The 21,748-nt window shown below is 33.6% G+C and overlaps 1 protein-coding gene across 1 annotated transcript in view; it reads left to right on the top strand.

The window, feature by feature from the left end:
* Positions 1-17,720: 17,720 nt before the first annotated feature.
* The window catches only part of Ccdc178 (coiled-coil domain containing 178), a 349,129-nt gene continuing 345,101 nt past the window's right edge, over positions 17,721-21,748 (top strand). The window contains exons 1-2 of the mRNA XM_076836870.2: positions 17,721-17,967; positions 18,691-18,830. Coding sequence (XP_076692985.1) covers positions 17,721-17,967; positions 18,691-18,830 — 387 coding nt within the window. The remainder of the gene's footprint in view (positions 17,968-18,690; positions 18,831-21,748) is intronic.

Raw genomic sequence — 21,748 nt, forward strand, 5'->3', positions numbered from 1 at the left:
TCTGTGTTTAGCTTCTGTTTTTATTGGTTTTGTTTCTAGATGAGTATTTAGAATTGGAATTTGGCACAGCTATGAGGATTTAAGTGACCTTCTGTATTGTATGATGTTTTCCAGAAATGTACATAGTGTCGACTGTGTGTATCAGTATTGCTAGGATTATATTTTATAAATATACGTATTATATTTTATTTAGTCATTATGAAATAGCTAATTTAGCCAATGCAAATGATCTGATTCCAAAGTTGCTTTTGTTTACATTTTTATTACCAGAGAGTATAAATAATTTTCATGTGTTCATTTAACTTTTCCTCCTCCCATTTGAGCTTTCTGATGATGGATTGGTAATCTTTAAGTGTTTGATTATATAAATGAAAACTTAAGCCTTTATGTATTATTTCTTTTTGTGTTATATTAAGTGAAAATAATTGCCCACGGCTTCCTTATGAATTTCTGTCTTACTCAAAGATGATAAATTATCCTTTTTAATATATTATAAATTCATTTAAATAGTGTAGGATTGTTATATTTCATGTTAATTTTTATAGTTTCAATATATTTAAAAATTTAAAGTTCTGTAATCTATCAGGAATTTTCTTTGATGTATTATTTTACTGACATCATGGTTTCAATGAACAGCTGCTATTGGAATTTTATATTATTGGAATATCGAATACCAATACCAGTTGATCACTGGACAGAACATTTAAGTGCATCAGTTCATTTGAATGAGTGTTTTTAAGGGTTTGTTTCATATGCAACTCTGTGTAGAAAATGATTATTCTTTGTGTGGTCATTATTTCTTTTATTTACTTTTTTGTAGTTGTAGATGGACAGAATACCTTTATTTTATTTGTTAATTTTTATGTGATGCTGAGGATTGAACCCAGTGCCTCAAATACGCTAGGCAAGCGCTTTGCCACTGAGCTGCAGCCCCAGCCCAATGTGGTCATTATTTCACTCCCTTATTCCTTCATTTATTCTGAAATTCCCTCAATATACATGCTTATATTATGCCTGTTTTTTTTTCTGGATGCAAAATATACTATGGCTATGAAGTAAATATATTCCCCTTATGAAACTTGGGTTCTGAAGGAAATATATAAAAAGATTGTTGCTGGTGTTTTAGGAAAAGCATTATGAATGTTGAACTTTGGGATATCTTGTTTCTCCATTTCACACGCTGATTTATTGTTAAAATAACTCTCAATTCTATTTGCTCTCATTTTGAAGTTTGAATCTAAACTGACTTTTTTAAAAAGATTTTTTGAACTGTCTAAAGTATTTATAACATTGTTTTCTGACATCTTCCTTTTCAACTTAAATTATCATAGAGTAGCAACTGGCTTTTGTATAGAGTAGCAACTGTTTCTTCTCTCTTCAAAGATATACACTTCTATATTTTGCAGTTGCCTTTTAGAAATTTCCTTATAATATTGGGTACACTAATATTCAAATATTTATAGGGCTAGGTCATCTCTTGCAAATGAATGCACATTTGTCATCATTTTCAGATTTCCTTGTTATTATTGCCTAGTTTTAAAATTTAAAAATGATAGAATTCTAAAGAAAATACTACTGCTCTTTCCAGATCAGTTATTAAATTTTAAAAATTAGACACTTTAAAATCTTTTTAAAATTTCATCATGAAGATCATAATTTGTGCTCTTGTTTGATTAAACATTTCTTTACATCCCAGTAATATGTGTACCATTCCAAAATCCTTTTGAAACCTACTTTGAGCTATTTTTTCAGAGTTTGTACTTTTGTGACTATTATGCTCTACCTTTTGATATTTTTTACTTCATTGTTGCTGATAATGTTTGTTTTTTTTAAGAAATCATGATAGATCATTTATATAACTTTTTTTTTGCTTTTTCCTACTAGATTATTTTTTATTGCCCATGTCCTGTGCAGGAGAGGGAATGAGGTTCCCCTTTGGTGGGATGAGCTGGCTAAGAAATAAAAGCTAGGTCAGGTGGTGGTTCCATTCCAAGTTTTCCAGGGATCTCCATTACTGTTTTCCATAGTGGTTGCACCAATTTGCAGTCCTACCAGCAATGTATGAGTATGCCCTTTCTCCCCACATCCTTGCCAACCCTTATTGTTGTTTGTATTCTTAATAGTTGCCATTCTGACTGGAGTGAGATGAAATCGTAGAATAGTTTTGATTTGCAGTTCTCTAATTGCTAGAGATGTTGAACATTTTTTCATGTTTGTTGATTGATTGTATATCATCTTCTGAGAGATGTATGTTCAGTTCCCTGACCCATTTATTGATTGGACCTAATTCAATAGATGAATGGATAAAGAAACTGTGGTGTATATACACAATGGAATGTTACCCAGCATTAAAAGAGAATAAAATCATGGCATTTGCAGGTAAATGGATGGAGTTGGAGAATATAATGCTAAGTGAAATTAGCCAATCCCCCAAAATCAAATGCGGAATATTTTCTCTGATATGTGGATGCTGATCCATAATGGGAGTATGGGAGGAATGAAGGAAGTTTGGATAGGGCAAAAGGGAGGCAGGGCAAGGGAGGGGTGACGGCGGTAGGAAAGATGGTGGAATGAGTTGGACATCGTTACCCTAGGTACATGTATGAAGACACAAATGGTGTGACTCTACTTTGTGTTCAACCAGAGACTTGAAAAATTGTGCTGTATATGTGTACTATGAATTGAAATGCATTGTACTATCATGTATAACAAATTAGAATAAATAAGTAAATTTTAAAAAAGAAAGAAAAGCTAGGAAAAATAGTATGATGGAATAGCCACAGAACACAGAAAGTAGTTTCAAGAACGAGGGTAGGACGGGCAAAGCTGACCAGACAGTTCAGCTTCTAACTAAGAAAGGAGCCCATGTTTGCTTTATTTATATCAGAAGACATCAAAGAAAGTTTATGGAAAGTTCTTCACTATAACAGGTTAGAGGTGAAGGCAAGGTAGGCCACTCAGTTCCTAATGGGTTATGTCCATCTTCGGTGCTTCGTGAGACCTTTCCACATGCATCCATTGGTCTGTCCCAGTGGGACAGCCATGGGAAGTTCCCGCTGCCAGATATATCCCCTCCCTGGCTACAATGATGAAAAAAGGTCCTCATGCATTTCTGGTGAAATTGCCTCCAGCATTTTTTTTTAAATGTGGTAAAATATATCTAACATAAAATTTCATTAGACCATTTTAAGTGTACAACTCAGCAGTTTTAAGGACATTCACATTGTTGTGCATCCACTACTACTACCCAAGTCCAGAATTTTTTCACTACCTCAAACTGAATCTATCCAAGAAACAATAACAGTACACAATGGAGTATTACTAACCATAAAGGATAATGACTTCATGGCATTTTCTGGTAAACAGATGGAAATGGAGTCTATCATGCTAAGTGAAATAAGCCAGTCCCCCAAAGTCAAAGGTCAAGTGTTTTCTCTGCTATGTGGAAGCTAATCCAAAATGGGAGGAGGGGGGAAATGTATATAACATCTGAAATAAATTTTTATCAATCCTCTTTATTTTGTAGTGGGAAGTTTCTAGAGAGGCAATTATGCTGTGTGTAACTCCTTTTGGAACTCTCCTTGTATTAGACTTCGTGACTCTAATAATAAATGGGCTATATTACAAGTCCAATGTTACCATATGTTTGGATTTTAAAAACCCTTGTATAACCTTGTAAATTAGATACAAACTTTGATTAAAATGTTCCTGAAAGCACTGAACAGGAATCACATGAAAGCTCCTATGAGTGGCATTTTCCTGTGTCATTTGGCCTATATCTCTTTCTTCTGATGCCTGTTTTCTCTCTTCATCCTTGCCAGTGCAATTTAAGGTAAGGTAGTTGACTCTGGAAGTAAATATTTTATTTTACTTTTTACAGGTGCAGCCGCTATCAGAATAAAGGCTCTTCAAGAGAAGGCAAGGCAGAGGGCCAGTGAAGGTATATCAAGCTCTATCATTTTCATCTCTCTCTCTCTCTCTCTTTTTTCTGTCATATATTCATTTCCTTTTAAAAATATAATTTAAAAAATAAAAATATTATTTTATAGTGTTTTATTAATGAGCATAATCTTTTCTTTAAAAAAACTCACTTATTGATAGTGTGTGATACATATTTATAATTGAAAACATTGCATTAATATTTGTGTTACTGCTTTGAACATTATTGTTGTTGAACATTACTTGTTATCTTTCTAAAGTTTTTGCTTTCCTTTTTTCAGTGTTTGGTGATTATCATTCACTTTTCTGTCCCTTTGTGTGATAATACCACCCACTGTATCAATGTTCCATTTCATTCTTTCTTTTTCTGAAGGACATTTAGTTAATTTCCTGTTTTTTTTTGTTATTTTTAACAATTTTACTAGAAACATCCTCCTATGTACTTCTTGAGTTTCTTTAATACATACTTATCAGCAGAACTGATAGATATAAAGTATTTGTACCACTGACTTTAATAGATCATGACAAAATTATTGTTCAAAGTGATTGTATAAAAATGTCATAGCAAATGGGGAAATGTTCCAGTTGCTCCGTTTTTTTGCTACTACTTGATGTTTTTAGATTTTTAAACTATTGAAAATATATACATTAGATAACAGTATATAGTTACAATCTTAGCGTGAAGTTCCCTGACTATTGAGTCTTGAGGCTCTCAAGATTTAGGAACGATTTGAGAATGTTCATCTAATCTAAATGTCAGAAAGAAAATAAAGCTCAAAGAGAATACTCAGGTATGCATTGTGGTCATTCTATCATCCCACACACTAAAGGAAGGGACCAGAGAGGGGCTGATATAACCAAAAAGTTCAGCAGCTTAGAAAGCAAGACATTTGCCTCCAATATTATTTAATGTTCCATGGTGGTATTATATCTGTGTGGGCTGGTTTTATTGGGTGGTTATTTACATTGTAACAACCGTTTCCTTCCTATGTTTCTCTTTAATGTCTTTATCACATATGTGCAATTTTATTTTTATCAGTATTTTAAATACGTTATTTATCAACTATTAAATGTTTACATTCTGAACGTTATTTCTTTTTCTCTCTCTTTTTTTTGGTACTTGGGATTGAACTCAGGGGCACTCGACCACTAAGCCACATTCCCAGACCTATTTTATATTTAATTTAGAGACAGCATATCACTGAGTTGCTTAGGGCCTTGCATTTATTTATTTATTTATTTTCCTGAGACTGACTTTGAACTTGCAATCCTCCTGTGTCAGCCTCCAGAGCTGCTGGGACTATAGGCTGACTACTATTTCTGATTATGTTTTAAACATCAAAATGTTTTCTTATAAAATATTTTAATCAGTAGTTTTTATGATGCAGATTTATTCTTTGACACACTTAGTGTTTGTGCATTTAAAAATTTCAGGTACGCAGATGTAACTAAAAAGAACAAATAAAATTTTTTTCAGGTACCTTTGAATTAATTTTATGTGACTGGTTTCTAATTGTACACGAAATTGGTTAGGTAATGAAGCTAGTTTCTACTTGTAAATTTTTTTGAGTTATTTTATTGTTACCTTGGATATATTTATTCTTTCTAAAGTTTTACTACTTTTCAAATGGTATCTTTGTGGGTTCATATGTACGTCAAATTTATCTTATTGTATTCTTCATATTCTGTATATCATTTAGTTATTTTGAACTGTAGATGTTAGAGATAAATAATGGTGAATTAAATTCTTTCCCTATATTATTTCTTTAAGTCCCTTTTTGTGTTAAGAAACATACTGCTTATTCTAATACAACATACTACTTTACTACATAAACATCTTCATTATTAACCATAGCTATAATTATAAAATAGCTTTCAATATTATTATGCTTTAGGTCTATATTTCTTTATATTTTGATGACATTGTTTTCTTTTCTAGCAAAATGATTTATGCATTTTATTTATAATTATTTTCTATATCATTTTTATTTGATTATTAATAATCAAATAAATATCATTTATTTGATTATTAATTTATATAGATTATAATGTTATTAGTATTATCTTTTGTCATTTTATGGTGTTCAATATTTTCTTATTGCTTCTTGCATATTTGGCATATTTTTATATGAATTTACTTTCACCTTATTTTACTCCTTAATGTGTACTGAAATATAAATATATTGCTTATAATAGTTAATACATATTAACATAAAATACTCTGTAGGAATTTAAGTTATATGCTAATTTATGTATAATCTATCAAAATATTTTAATGCCTTTAAATAACATTTTATTTTATAATTGATATACAGGGAAACACTCAATTCTTAGATTTACAATTTAGTGCATGTTGATAAGTGAATGCATGAGTGAAACCATCATTCCAGTCTGTAGGAGTAAATACTTTATCACCTCAGCAAGGTCCTTGGTAGAATAGTTAACGACTGTTTTGATATCTGTCCCCATAGTTCAGTTTTGTCTTTTCTCAAACCTCATAATAATGGAATTATTCAATGTCTAGTATATGTTCTCTGAGTTACCTTCTTTGATGCATTTTTAAGATTCACCACTATTACTTCACATATCTGCTTATTCTTTTTCACTCTTCAGCATTATTTCATTGTATGACTACAGAATATTTTTTAAAAATCTGCTTTTCTAGTGGTTGGCATTTAGGTTGTTGGTAGTTTCTATTCCCGTAAATAAAATTATCATCAGTATTCTGGGATGGTATTATTTGTGGATTCACATTTTCATTTCTCTTAGACAAAAATGTAAGAGAGGAATTGCTGTATTTAAAGTAAACATATTTTTCAATAATTAACTACCAAATAATATGATCTTATATTTGAGAATTTCGAATCACCCTGGAGATTGCAAAATTTAATATAAAATTCTCTTTTTTCATACATTGCTTTTTTTCCAAAGGAACTTTTCCTAATAGTTACTTGCCCTAGAAATTTTATATGCACCATGAACATCTATTTCTCAGCCAATACATATATATCTCCCTTTTAAAAATCAAAAAGTGATGACCAAATACATACAAATCTCTGCCTTGTTACCTTCACATAGCACTGTGTCTTGCACTGCTTTCTGTATCTTTTTGCACATGATGATTTATTTACTTACTCTTAAGAGTTTATGCTATTTTTAATACCAAGTACCAAGCCCATTGGAAAGCAGAGGAAACACAAGACAGTGCACTGTGGGTTTTAGTTAATATTTGTCTTAGAGTCATTTATTCAAGGACCAATTTCCCAACATTGTTTTGCACAGTGTGTTGCTTATTTTAAAAATCTGTATTAACCACACGCTGAAATATTTTTATTTTTAAAAGGCAATGCCAGATCACAAAGCTTGGTACTATTTGGTGGCCGCAAGAAATCTCTTGAAGCTATTACAGAAAATAAAACAACAAATCCTGAAGGTGAGGACTGAATGTAAAACATATAATAACCTGTATAAGCTGTTTCAATATTTACTCACTAGTTTTTGATGTTAATACTGTATTTGTTTTGTTAAGAAATAAGCCCTGCATGTCATTGTTAATATGGAAATGATATGTTAAGAATATAATACTGTGATATATCAATAATATCTTGTTAATATCCAATCCTAGTACTAGATCCTACATAACATTGTTAACATAGAGGTGATATATTAAGAATATAATATTATATTATATCAATAATATCTTTTTAATATTCAACCTTGGCTTGGAAGATTTGTTATATTACTTTGAAAATGAATACATTTTTAATTTTGTTGTTGTTGTTGTTGTTGTTCAGGCCAGAACTGACTGGTACTAGATAGAACCTTTCCAGTTCAGTGGGGAGGTGTTTCAGTGGGGAGGTGTCTTTTTATTAATTAAATAACTAATAAATATTAATTATTTTTTCTTAGAAAAAAGGAGGACTAATGTTTTGGGGTTGTGGAATCTACCATTCAGATATTGTTTGGTGAAATGCCTATAAACGATCTATGTTTCAGAACATTATCTCTGAAGTTTTTTCTAATACCAAATGTGGAAGGAGGTGGAAGGTTATCGGAGAACATATAAATTTCATCTATAAGACCTCACACTTTTTCCTCTTAGATTATTCTGATGGACAACTTTTTATAAATGGCATTAGTCTTGATTCTGGGAAATTTCTGTTCTGGAGATTTTTAGTAAAATAGAATAAAAATTGAATATGTTACCATTATGATTCTTTCATCTATTTCTGTTCAGTAGAAATCTTAAATAGAATCTACAGTCTTGACTTAGTGTGTATTGCCTGGACATAATTAGTTTTGGACAGATTTTTAAAATATCAGCTGAATGATTTATGGGTCAATTAGTTCAAGACACTGAACTATTCATGTGCTATTAGGGCACAGAGATACTTAACAAAATACTTTTATAAGAAATGTATAATCTCACAGGCCAAATAAAATGTAAATATGATAGCAATTTGTGCATTTCAACAGAAAATGATGGTTACATGGAGTAATGGCAGAAAGACACAGAGCAGAACATGCCAAACAAATCTCACCACTGGCAAGAAATGTTTTCAACAAAGCCAATCTATATAGTCTCTGCCATTGAGAGAAGCGTTAATGGATGAGAGGATATTCCAATTGAATCTTAAAGGATGTATTTGTGTATGAAAAGAAAAATGGGGAGTAGAATTATACAAGCAGAACAGACTGTCAAATAGCAGGTGGAGGGAAGGAACAAAATATGGATGACTGTGAAAACATAGGAAAGATTCAGAGATATGAAGATAGTTGGTCAAATGAAACTGGAAATGATTGAGGTTAAGAAACATTTTGAGGAGCTGGGGCTGTGTATGTAGTGATGCCCCATCAATGGTGTATCCGCATACATAAAACAAACCCTTCAATATTAAGAATCAGATAGACCACAATACAACAGTACTGGATGCTTTCAACAAGTCTCTCTCACCACTGGCTAGATTATCCAGACTTAACTGAGATTCTCCATCTATAGAATATTTCATCCATCAACAACTGAATTTACTTTCTTCTAGGCAGCACATGTAACATTTTCTAAAACAGAACATATTTTAGGTCACAAAGCAAATCTTATCAATAATTCCTCTGTCTTATCAGATTATAATGGAATGAAATTAAAAATTAATAACAAGATGAGGGGCTGGGGTTATGGCTCAGGACCAGAGCACTTTCATGGCATGTGGGAGGCACTGGGTTCGATCATGAGCACCACATAAAAACAAAAAACAAAATAAAGGTATTGTGTCCATCTACAACTAAAAAATAAAAAGAAAATTTAAATTAAAAAAATTAACGACAATATGAAAAACAGAAACCACTCTAACACCTGGAGAGTGAATAATACACTTTTGAATGATGAATGAATAGCAAAATAAATCAGGGAAGAAATTTACAAAAATTCTTAGAAACAAACTGGACTAGTGATGCAATATATCAAAATCTCTGGGTCAGTTTGAAGGCAGTTCTAGAAAGAAAGTTCAGAGAACTGAGTTAATACATTAAAAAATAGATATCAAATAAAGAAATCTAACATTCACGTCAAGGACCTAGAAGAAGAAAAATAAATGAACACCCAAAATCTTATCAAATATAAGAAGACAGGGAATTATTGAAATCAATGAAATTGAGAATAAAAAAAACACTACAAAGTATGAATGAAACAAAGAGTTTGTGCTTTGAAAGGATAACCAAGATTGATAAACCCGTGGCCAAACTAACCAAAACAAAGAGAAGGCCCAAATTAACCAAATAAGAGATGAAAAAGGAAATATCACTACAAACACTACTGAAATCCAGAAGATCATTAGGAACTATTTAAAAATTTATATTTTAATAAAAATCATGATGATTTTAACAAATTCCTAAAGATGTGTTATCTACCTAAATTGAACCACGAAGAAAGACAAAACTTAAACACAGTGATATCAAGTAGCAAAATTGAAGCAACAAGCAAAAGCTTTTAAACAAAGAAAAACCCAGAACTGGATGGATTTTCAGCTGAGTTCTACCTAACTTTAGAGAAGAAATAATACCAATTCTTCTCAAGTTATTCCATGAAATAGAAAAAGAGGGAACACAGCCAAATTCATTAGATGAAGCCAGCATCACCCTGGTACCAAAACTAGACAAAGATACATTAAGGAAAGAAAACTTCAGACCAATATCCTTGATGAACATAGATGCAAAAATTCTTAATAAAACATTGGAAACATTGGAAAGCTACATTCAAAAACACATTAAGAATATAGCAACCCATGATCAAGTGCATTTCTTCTCAGGGATGTAAGTGGGTTCAGCATATGCAAATCAATGAATGTAATTCACCACATGAATACCATTAAGGATATTAAGAATGACATGATTATCTTAATAGAAAATAGCATCTGGTGAAGTACAACACCCATTTATCTTCAGAATACTAGAGAGACTAGGGCTAGAAAGAACTTACCTCCACATTGTAAAGGCTATATATAACAAACCCAAGCCAACGTCATACTGAATGGAGGAAAAACTGAAAGCATTACCTCTAAAAACAGGAAAAAGACAAGGATATCCACTGTACCACTTCTATTCAACATAGTTTTTAGAACTCTAGCCAGAGCAATCAGGCAAGAGAAGGAGACTAAAGAGATACAAATAGGAAAAGAAGTCAAATCATCTGTTTGCTGATGACATGATCTTTTGTTTAGAAAACCCAAAAAACTCCACCAGAAAACTTCTAGAGCTGATAAACAAATTTAGTAAAGTAGCAGGACACAAGATCAATACACATAAAGCAATTATTTTTCTGTAGTCCAATAATGAACTTGCTGAAAAAGAAATTAGAAAAACTATCCTATTCATTGTAACCTAAAAAAGAGGAAGAAAACTCCAAAACCCCAAACCACAAATTTTGGTATTATTCTAACAAAGGAGATGAAGGAACTCTGCAAAGAAACTACAGAACACTGAAGTAAAAAAATTGAAGAAAACCTTAGAAGGTGGGAAAACCTCCCACGTTCTTGGAGAGGCAGAATTAATATTGTCAAAATGGTCAATGTATCCAAAACCTTGTGCAGATTTAATGCAATCCCCATTAGAACACCAATGACATTCCTCACAGAATTAGAAAAAATAATGTCTAAATTCATTTGGAAGAATAAGAGACCCAGAATAATCAAAGCATTCCAGGGCCAGAAGAGTGGTGCTGGAGGCATCAGAATACTGGACCTCAAATTATACTACAGAGCTACAGTAACAAAAACAACATAGTACTGACACTGAAACAGAATGAAGACCAATGGAATAGAAGACACAGAGACAACCCAGGATAGATAGTCATCTGATACGAGACCAAGAAGCCAAAACATACACTGGAGAGAAGAGAGCCTTTTTAACAGAAAACTGGCTATCCATAGTAGAAGACTTGCCCTCTGTCTCAGCATGCATAAAGTCAACTCAAAGTGGGTCAAAGACTTAGGAATTAGACCAGAAACTCTGCACCTGCTAGAACATGTAGGCCCAACACTCCAACATATTAGCATAACATCAACTTACTTAACAAGACCTTTAAAGTGCAAGAAATGAAGACAGAAATTATTAAGTTAAAGGGCATCAAATTAAAAATCTTCTGAACAGGAAAAGAAACAAGAATGGGAAAAGAGGTTTGCCGCCTGTACCTCAGATAGAATATTAATCTCCAGGATATATAAAGAACTCAAAAACTTAACACCAAGGAAATAAAACCCTATTAACAAATGGGCAAAAGAACTAAAGAGGCACTTCTCAAGTAAGAAATACAAATGACCAATAGACATATGAAAAAAATATTCACAATTTCTGGCAATCAGGAAAAGGCAAATAAAAATGACACTAAGATTTCATCTCGCTCCAGTCAGTATGACAATTATCAAGACTGCAAATAATATTAAATGTTGGTGAGGAGGTTGGGGGGAAAGGTAGTTATATATTGTTGGTGGGACTGCAAGTTAGTACAATCACTCTAGAAAGCAGTATGGATATTCTTCAAAAAATTGGGAATTGAACTCCCACGTGACTCAGCTATCCCACTTCTCAATATACATCCAAAAGATCTAAAAATCAGCATACTGCAGTGACACAGCCGCATCCATGTTTGTGGCTGCTCAATTCACAGTAGCCAAGTTATGAAACTAAATTAGGTGCCCCTTCAACAGATGAATGGATAAAGAAAATGTGATATTTATGCACAATGGATTATTACTGAGCCATAAAGAAGAATGAAATTATAGCATTTGCCTGCAGATGAATGGCACAGGAGATGATCATGCTAAGTGAAATAAGGCAGACCCAGAAAGTCAAAGGTCAAATATTTTCTCTGATAATGCTGAAACTAATCCAAAATAAGGGGGGAAAATAGAGAAGTGGGTAGGCTGGGGATATAGCTCAGTTGGTAGAGTGCTTGCCTAAAAAGCACAAGGCCCTGAGTTCAATCTCCAGCAAAAACAAAAACAAAAACAAACAAACAAAAACCACAGAAGAGGTGGGTAATGTAAAAAAAAAAAAAGAAAAAAAAAACCCAACAACCTATAAGTAGCATTAAGATCAGTAGAGGTAAGAGAGCAAGGGGAGGGAGAAGAGGAAATAGGGAAGTACTGGGGCTAAATTAGAGCAAATTGTATTCTATGCTTTTATAATTGTGTCAAAATTATTCCTATTTTTATGTAGAACTAAAACAAACTAATAAAAAAGTAGTATGTAAATGCTCAGTAACATTACTGAATTAATGAAAAGATATTGAAACCTCCTCAGTGACCCGAATTACCTCCTAATTTCCTTGAGCATTAAGCAAGTTTTCTTACTGTAAACAAAGTGTCAGTGTAGAAAAGCCTGTAGTTACTGAATAGATTTTAATTTACATTCAGTTTTTAATTTGCATAAACTATACCTAATTGTGTAAATAAGAATAAGAAATACCTGCAAAGAAACAGGGCTAGAAAAGTTTGAAGCAGGAGAAATAGCCTTACAAGAAGGAAGATTATTGAATGTTTTCAAAGATATAGAAAATAGAAATTAATATGCCATGAGAAGAAATGGAGACCAGGTGAAAGGGTTTCAAACTGGACAAGGAGGAGAACAAATGTTTCTGTTGGGAGAAAAATGAAGGTCAGAAGGGTATTTTCTGGGTCCAAGGAAAGTTTATTTTATTTTGCTAATAGAACGTTCTGTAAATATTATTAAATATTTTGTTTGAATAGGTTCATCAAAAATGTCAAAAGAGAAGGAGAGGAACCTGGGGTTGTAGCTCAATGGTAGAGCACTTGCCTAGTTTGTGTGAGGTACTGGGTTTGATCCTCAACACCACATAATAAATAAAGGTATTATGTCCATCTACAACTAAAATTTTAAAAAAAGAGAGAGAAGGAGAATGATGAAAGGCTACTGATTTTGTCACTTGAGTATGGTTGTTGATCGTTTTAGCGGAAAAAAAAAACTTAGCAAGGTAAAATTTAAATACAATAAAATCCACTCACCTTAAGTTTACAGATCAATGACTTTTGACAAACATACATACCCATTTAAGGACCACTTCAACTAGAATGTAGAACTTTCTACCTTTCCAGAAAGTTCATGCATGTCCCTTGGTAGTCAATATTACTTCACCGCCCCCTACCACCACTACCACAACCACTAATATGGTTTTAGATTTATCATTCTGAAATTTCAAAATAAATGGAATCATTCAATTTGTACTCTTTTGTGTTCAACTTCTTTCAAAAAATCAAGAAAACTTCTGTGAAATAAATTCACTTTGTTACATGTATCAGCTGTTTGTTCACTTATATTGCACAAAAGCATTCCCTTGAATGAATACCGTAAAATTTATCTGTTTATCCATTGGGGTAGAAATTTGGGATTTTTAAAAAAAAAAACTTTTGGCTATTATGAATGTTTACATACAGGTCTTTTTAATAGACATTTTTTATTTATCACAGGTAAGTACATAGACATCGAAGACTGAGTCGTACAATAGTTCACGTTTAACTTTAAGAAATTGCCAAATTGTTTCCCAAAGAGTTTTCACACCATTCTGTGCTTCTACCAGCAACATATGGGTTCTGACTGTCCCATGTTCTCACTAATTTTTGGCCTTCCCAACCCTGTTCCTTGTAAGGCATTATAGCTGGTGGGAAGTGGTATTGAACCGTTCATGAAATTTGCATTTTTCTAATGACTAATATGACAGATCATCTTTTCCAGTGCCTTTAATTCATTTCTGTATTGTCTTTTGTGAAGAGTCCAAGTCCTTTTCTGAACATCAGTTGTAAATTTTCACTACACATCCTAGATCCCAATCATTTCTCAGAGATGTTATGCATTACCCATCGGAGGGCACTCCTCATGGATTCCGGGGTCATTCTCTGCATTGTTGCCTTCTTCAGTTGCCTGCCCCGGGGATTCCAGATGCTTCCACTGTCCACAGAATTAATTGCTCTTCCACCCAGCAGGGCTGGCAAGCTCCGTTCTTTTCCCAGATCTCTCTATCACAGTTGAGAAATTGTCCCTTGGCAGAGAGCTTAGTGATTGTGAGACTCAGGTTCATGGATTTCCCTTTTTGGGGGGAATCATAGCCTTGCATTGCCTATTTTCCAATGTCTTAAAATAGTTGTCTCATGTTTCTAAACCAGATTTAGAGTTGTTTATAACGGCCATACCAGTTCTATATCAGTTAGTCTTTCGGGGACGGTAGTGGAAATCCCACTTAGTGGTTTTTGGGAATGAAGTTTCTATAAAGTGGAGAGGACAGAAACCAGATTGCAATGTGATTTATACAATAGAGGAATTTATTTGCTCATTCATTTATTCAACAATTGTTTCAAGACAGTAAATGTGCTTTCTCTAAGAATGTAAATCTCCATGGGAAGGTAGATGGGGAGATAGATATACTAATCTACAGCAAAATGCAGTGGGATCAGTTCTGGTAGAGAAAACCCGTAAGTATTGTAGGTTCACTCATGTCTAAAAAAATTGAGAATTTTTCATAGGGAAGGATTCATATAAGAGGGATTTTAATATTTGTATAGAATTGTAGTTTGAAGAAGTGATCAGAACATGAGAATACCATGGCTGCTGGTATAAACTGCTGGTTTGAAAAGGAATGCTAGTCATAGCAAAATACAACATAAAATGAAAATCATAGGAAATGGTCAGGCAAAGTTGTTGGATGATATGCAATTACTCCAGTGAAGCTAAAGTAAATGTTCTCAAGCTGAAGACTTTGAAGAGTCAGAGGGAGAGCAACAAGTGATCACTGAACAGGGGCATTTGTACATGGAATGAGGCTGGAGTAGGGGCAGTCCTTACTCACTTCTATCTCTGAGAACCTGTGCATGTTATTCTACAGAGTCAATACGTATCTTCACCAGTGCAAGGTCCATTGAAAATATAATAACTCCAATTCAATGAAAGGTATTTTTATCCACCCCCATGTGTAATAAAAACAAAAAGATCTGTTTTCCATAAAAGATTGAAAATACTTTCTGTTCATCACAACAGACTTCACATAGAAGAGGAATTATTTCTAAGCTTAAGAGCACTGACTTATTTTACAGGCTGAAAAGAAAAACCAAAATGTTTAAAGTTATAACAATATGTAAAGGAATTTGTGTTTAGCTAATTTTTTCCTAAGAGTGTTGAGATGAGATAAAAGGCTGATAGAATTATTGGTGTGATGGATATAAAGGAAGCACATATTAAAAGCAGAGGGTAAGAAAGGACTGTAGTGATAAAACGTTAAATTATGGGGACAGAGTGAATAAATTATATAAGGATCAAATTCCCTGAGCAGGGAGAATTGACAGTTTATAAACAAGAGTATATTTCTCTTTCATTTGCCTGCGTAATCAACTAGTCTTGATTTTTCCTCAAATGGAAGTTTCATGTTGCAAAGTCTCAGCAAACCTCAGCTCTGGCTTAGATCCAGGAGGATCTTGCTTTTTATGCATTGATTCTGAGCAAGAAAGTTGGAGCCTGGGGCTTGTTTAGAGGATGAGAGTCCTGCTTGGGTTAGCTGCTTTAAATACCCACCCTGACCATTGGGATTCAGGCAGCATGAGGACATGCTCCATCCATTGACATTTGACAAAAACTATCAATTTATTGTATCAGAATTTTGGGTGAAAAAAGATCTCATATAACCCCCTACTAACTCATTCATTTATTGATGGAGAAATCTGAGGACTAGAGACTGAGTATTAACTAAAGATAAACAACTATTTGTCAGACAAGTAAAAAAGTTATCATAGACATCTTGTTCTGTGATATTTTGATTGTATCATACTGTTTCCTTAAACTGTGAAAAATGAAAAAGAAATAAAAAGTTTTAACTTATACCCAGCATGCACTGGCATACAAACAGCCATAAGAACTCCCAGGTACTGGTTCCATCTTGTGGTGCTTATGATGTCATGTCTCTTACAGATTTTACTGCCAATTTAATTTCGTAGTATTTAATATCCCCCCTTTGCCATATGTGAAACCATAATCCTAAACTGTAGGAGTGTGTGGAAATAAATTAGTATTCACAAAATGAGGCTAAGAGTGGCACAGTCAAGAAAAATATGAAATGAATCATTACTAACCTTGTTTCCCCTACGTCTAATGAAGGAAAACAGATGTTTTGATTGTAACAGCAACTGCCTGCTTGTTCAATGTGTATTGAAATCTTATTTCCAGAGGGAAGGCCACAATGTCCTTATTAAGATATTTAGATAGGAAATCAATAATATAATTTAAAAAAATATTTATTTTTTAGTTATAGGTGGACACAATATCTTTATTTTATTTTTATGTGGTGCTGAGAATCGAACCCAGTGCCTCACACATGATAGGCGAGCTCTCTACCTCAGAGCCACAACCCCAGCCCCAATAATATAATTTTTACCAGCTTGGTTTTTGGTCTTTTGACAATCACAGAGATCAAAATGTGTGTGTGTGTGTGTGTGTGTGTGTGTGTGTGAGAGAGAGAGAGAGAGAGAGAGAGAGAGAGAGAGAGAGAGAGAAAGAGGAAATATGGAATTGAACACACATGGAATAGTCATTGTAAGTATATGTGTTCAGATTACGATCAAAGCAAGCTAACATATATTAGGATATTAGCACAGATACAATGAAGACACATTCAAATATTCAAAAATAATCAATATGTGGACTATTTGACATACCCTGAAATACATTTTGAGGACTCTATTTTGCCATACATTTAAAATAATAAAATAGCCCACATAGTGTAGTTTACATTTTATAACCAGGGAGATTGTAGTTCAAGTTCATTTCTCCCACCTACCTCCTTGGACTTGAATGAGGTATGTAACTTATCTAAACTCTTGATCTCTTCATCGATGAAAAGAAGAAAATAATATTGTTTCATCAGATTGTCAGCAAAAATGTGGCATGGAAAGTGTTTAGCTTTGTCTCGTGGCTGGTGCTTACTTTTAAATGTTAATGTTAGAAACATACATACACAGTCAAATACATGGGAAAGAATGAACACTTTTACTTATAAATGAAATAGACATGTCATTTTATAGAGATTGTTTCTTTGGAGGAAGATTCTATAAAGCTTCATCTAAAAGACTATAGCTAGTGAAGATATTGCAAATATTTACCACCTCTACGGGGCTGTCATGGAAAATGGCAACAGCCTTACTTCTGTGTTCCCCAAGGTCAACTGAAATGAGGACATCACACTATTCTCATTGAGACACCAAATGCATTTTTGCGTTTCCCTTTTAAGATCAATGATTGCGACTATAATCCCGCCCAATAGAGTCCTGAGAGCCCCAGGAATGCAAGTAAGCACTTTGGTGGAGTTTCATGGACAACTTTGCCTTGCTTCTGTGCAACCTTCAGTCGATTGGGACAAGCCAGGATTACAATCACTGAGGCATATCGGACTGAGTGGATTTTATGATGAGTACAGTTTGAATGCTATAGTGAGAACATCAATCACTCTTCGAATGAGACTCCAATTTTCAGAAATGGAAGGTAGAAAATGAGGTTATTATGAGGATGAAGGAGACCTGTTTTTATTTTTTAATAGGAGAAACTCCTGCTGGATTCAAGGAAGAACTTTAATACATGAATACTTAGATATTATTTACATTGGAAGATGTGGAATCTGTTTGAAGGGTGCATTTGAAATATATTTGCATCTTAGTGATTCAGGATCTATTTAAAATGGATTAAACTAGTTTTCTGGTTTTCAGTTTTTTTCAATGTTTTGTCATAATGTAGTAGAACACATTAACATTATAACAGGCTTCTTTCAGGTTTATTTTTATTTGTTACATGAAATCATCCCAAATGATTATTTTATTTTAGCTTTTACATTTTTGGAAGTTTATTATATAATTTTTTTTTTTGGTGTGTGTGTGGTACTGGGATTGAACCCCTGGGTCTCTACCACTGAGCTACACATCTATCTCTTTTTTATTTACTTTAAGACAGGGTCTCACTAAATTGCTAAGGCTGGCTTTGAACTTGTGATCCTCCTCCCTCAGGCTCCCAAGCCACTGGGATTACGGGTGTGCACCAACACACCCAACTTATTCATAATTTTTAAACATCTTTTCAATCCATTTATCAGAGAAACTTTAAGAATATTAGCACTAATATGGTAGAAGAATATTTTTTTGCATATCCTGAACAACAAGATGTGTAACTCTGTATATAACTACTGACTATTTCCTCTACCTGCTCTACCTTTAGAGTTGAATACAGGCCTCTACTTTAACTACCCATGTCGACGTCAGAGCTGTGCTAATGTAAACATCCCAGCACCATGTGTCAACAAAACAATCTCACACATTGAAGAGGTGGAGTCAAAAATACAGGGGCGTATGAAACAGGTAAGTGACTTGTTTCTAATATTAATATTTTTGTAAATGCCACAGAGTGTAGGTCTGATACTTAGAGACCATGGGAAATTATTTTGATTTTTTTTTTTGATAATTGGTATAATTTTAGACTTTTGCTCAGATGCATAATTTGTTAGTCTAGACATGATAGTGTCTTTAATAAGATAAATGACCTTATTAAATAGATTTTTTCCCTTACCTGTTTGTTCTTTATCCTGAGGCAATCATGCTAAGTAGTAATTTCCATAAGCCAACTTGACTAGTAAATTAAATAGTATTTACATCATTTTTGGGACACTAAACTGATTATATGATTAGAGGAGGAAGTTGGTATATAAAAGGACAGTGTGTTCTTTCTAATGAGTTATTTTTTTCTAAAGAAATACTTAGTAGGTCTATTGAAAGAAAATGAAAGCATTCTTTTTTCCTCTGTAACCTGTTAAAGTTTGTGGTTCTGAAGGAAATTCAATCCTGAAATCACTGTCACTTTCCATTATTTTCAAAGGATGATTTGGAAATGATTTGTAAAAAACAAAAACTTGGCCTACCTTTTATTAATCTTGCATTTCCAACTAATGCAGAATCAGACTGCCCAACCAGAGGGATAAGTTTGACAGAGACCTGTGCTATTTCTTCCCCTTCACTACCATTACCGGGTCTGGTGCAGAGAACATTCTGATGGGCCACTCACAGTTCTTGGCTAAGGATGTCATGTCATTTAAGAGGAATTAGTACCACCATTAAGATCACAGGCTTTAGAGAGACAGGTTTTGTGACCTTAAATGGGAAAGGAGAGATAATTATAGTGTATTAGAATAAGTGCATGTGCTGTGTCTTCAATATATATTAGTTATGGTTATTTCTATATTATTTAGTATCATTCTAGGTGAGCATTTTATATTGCTTTTATATTTCTCCAAATCAGAATACTTCAGAAAATGTTTTGCAGGTCATAGGACTGATGATGTTCGGGACCTTGAAGAGGAAACAAGAAAAGAAAATGCATATTTATTGATATGTACTTCATATGTGTTCTCATTAACAGTTGTCCATGTTGTTAAAATAGATTCATATGTGTTTTAATAAACAATTTTAATGCCTACTATTTATCAAAATCCTAATATAAAATCAAAATCATGCTTTACCATGTTGTTTCTCTTAGATATCATGAATTCATCAATGAATATTCTGGATATGGAAATAGTACTTTAAAATAATCCAGCAACTTGTCCAAGGTCCCAAGGCAGAACTGGCACCAAACACAGGCTATTGTCAAAGATCACGTTTTTCTCTTGAGTCTCACCTTTATCTCTGAATTATTGATCAGCAGCTAAACATTGTGGCTAGTATGCAGCTAAAGATTATCTTAGATGAGGCTCGGGAGGCTGAGGTAGGAGAATCACGGGTTTAGAGCCAGCTTCGACAACTTAGTGAGACCCTGTCTCAAAATTAAAAAATAAATTAAAAGGGCTGGGGATGTGAGTCAGTGGTTAAGCACCCCTGGGTTCAATCCCTGGCACAAAATAACAACAACAGAAAGAGATCACCTTAGACGAAACAACTTATGAGATATTTTATTGCACATCTTCAGGAAAACTGGGGGAAAAAAGCTTTTCTTGTGTAAATATATTGCAAGCCAACTGAATAAACAAAAAGCTTGAAGAAGACAAACACCAGAGTGAGAAAAAGATTTACCATACTCAATTGAAAAAATGAACTTTTGGTAACATAAGCTAAACAAACTTGTCATAGGAGTCTAGATTTCCTCAAAAGTTAAAGAAAATTAAGTAAACATGACTGGAAATTAATCTTTAAAGGCAGCTTGTGATTTTTTGATAAATAAAAGCTAATAGTATTTATTATTTCAAAAAAAGTAAAAGAATATGAATTTTTCTTTCTTTTTTCTTTCTTTCTTTTTTTTTTGTACTGGGAATGTATCCAGGGGGACTTAATCACTGAGTCACATCTTCAGCCTTTTTTCCCCCCCACAGGGCCAAGTTCTGAGCTCAGGGCCTTGCACATGCTAGGCAAGCGCTCAGCCACTAAGCTAAATCCTCAATCCCTACCCAGACATTTTTATATTTTTATTTGGAGACATGGCCTCACTAAGTTGCTTAGGGCCTCCTTAAGTTTCTGAGACTGCCTTTGAACTCACAATCCTTCAGCCTCAGCCTCCTGAGCCGCTGGGATTACAGGAACATGTCACCCTGTTCATCACATACAGATGTTTATGAAAATATTTAATATGATATTTTCCTTTAGATCATAATTCAGAATCAGTTACCATAAGAATAAAACCCACTATCTGGTAAGAAAGCTACCTTTGTAAGAAATATTTAAAATGAATATTTTTCTTGCAAAAACATACTAAATTTTTATGAATATGTGCCTGGGTACATTTTAGTAGTTCCAGAATGCTTGAGTGAAATGCAGAAAAGACATATTTCTTTTCAACTTTTTGGCCAATAAAGTGTCAACTCATTGTACCCTTGAGAGGAAATGGAACACTTTCCTGTTTGTTTGGGTACATAACTATGCATGGCCTACAGTCCTGATCTCTGTTTTGTACAAATCCAGTGATGGGGAATGGACAGGGCTACCTTTTCATGGGTCCCAGAGGAGCTATGTGTATAGAGGGTAAAACAAGGCCGAGGAACACAAGCTTAGTGATTACCATCTGGAGCCTTCAATCCAGACTGCATTGTAATTCCCAAGATGAATTAGTTGAACAAACAAAAAATTATTTTGAGTTGTAGATTATCTGCATTCCTCTGGATTTTAAAGTTAATTGTCAACGCAAGCAAGTGGCTTAATTATCTTCTTAAATCCCCCAAATCTCATGTTTTGTGACTTTAGTTGTTGGAAAAGCCTGGTACAATGATGAGGACAGGGTAATCCACGGAGAGTCC

The sequence above is a fragment of the Callospermophilus lateralis genome, chromosome 17 (assembly GCF_048772815.1).
Source record: "Callospermophilus lateralis isolate mCalLat2 chromosome 17, mCalLat2.hap1, whole genome shotgun sequence".
NCBI lineage: Eukaryota > Metazoa > Chordata > Mammalia > Rodentia > Sciuridae > Callospermophilus > Callospermophilus lateralis.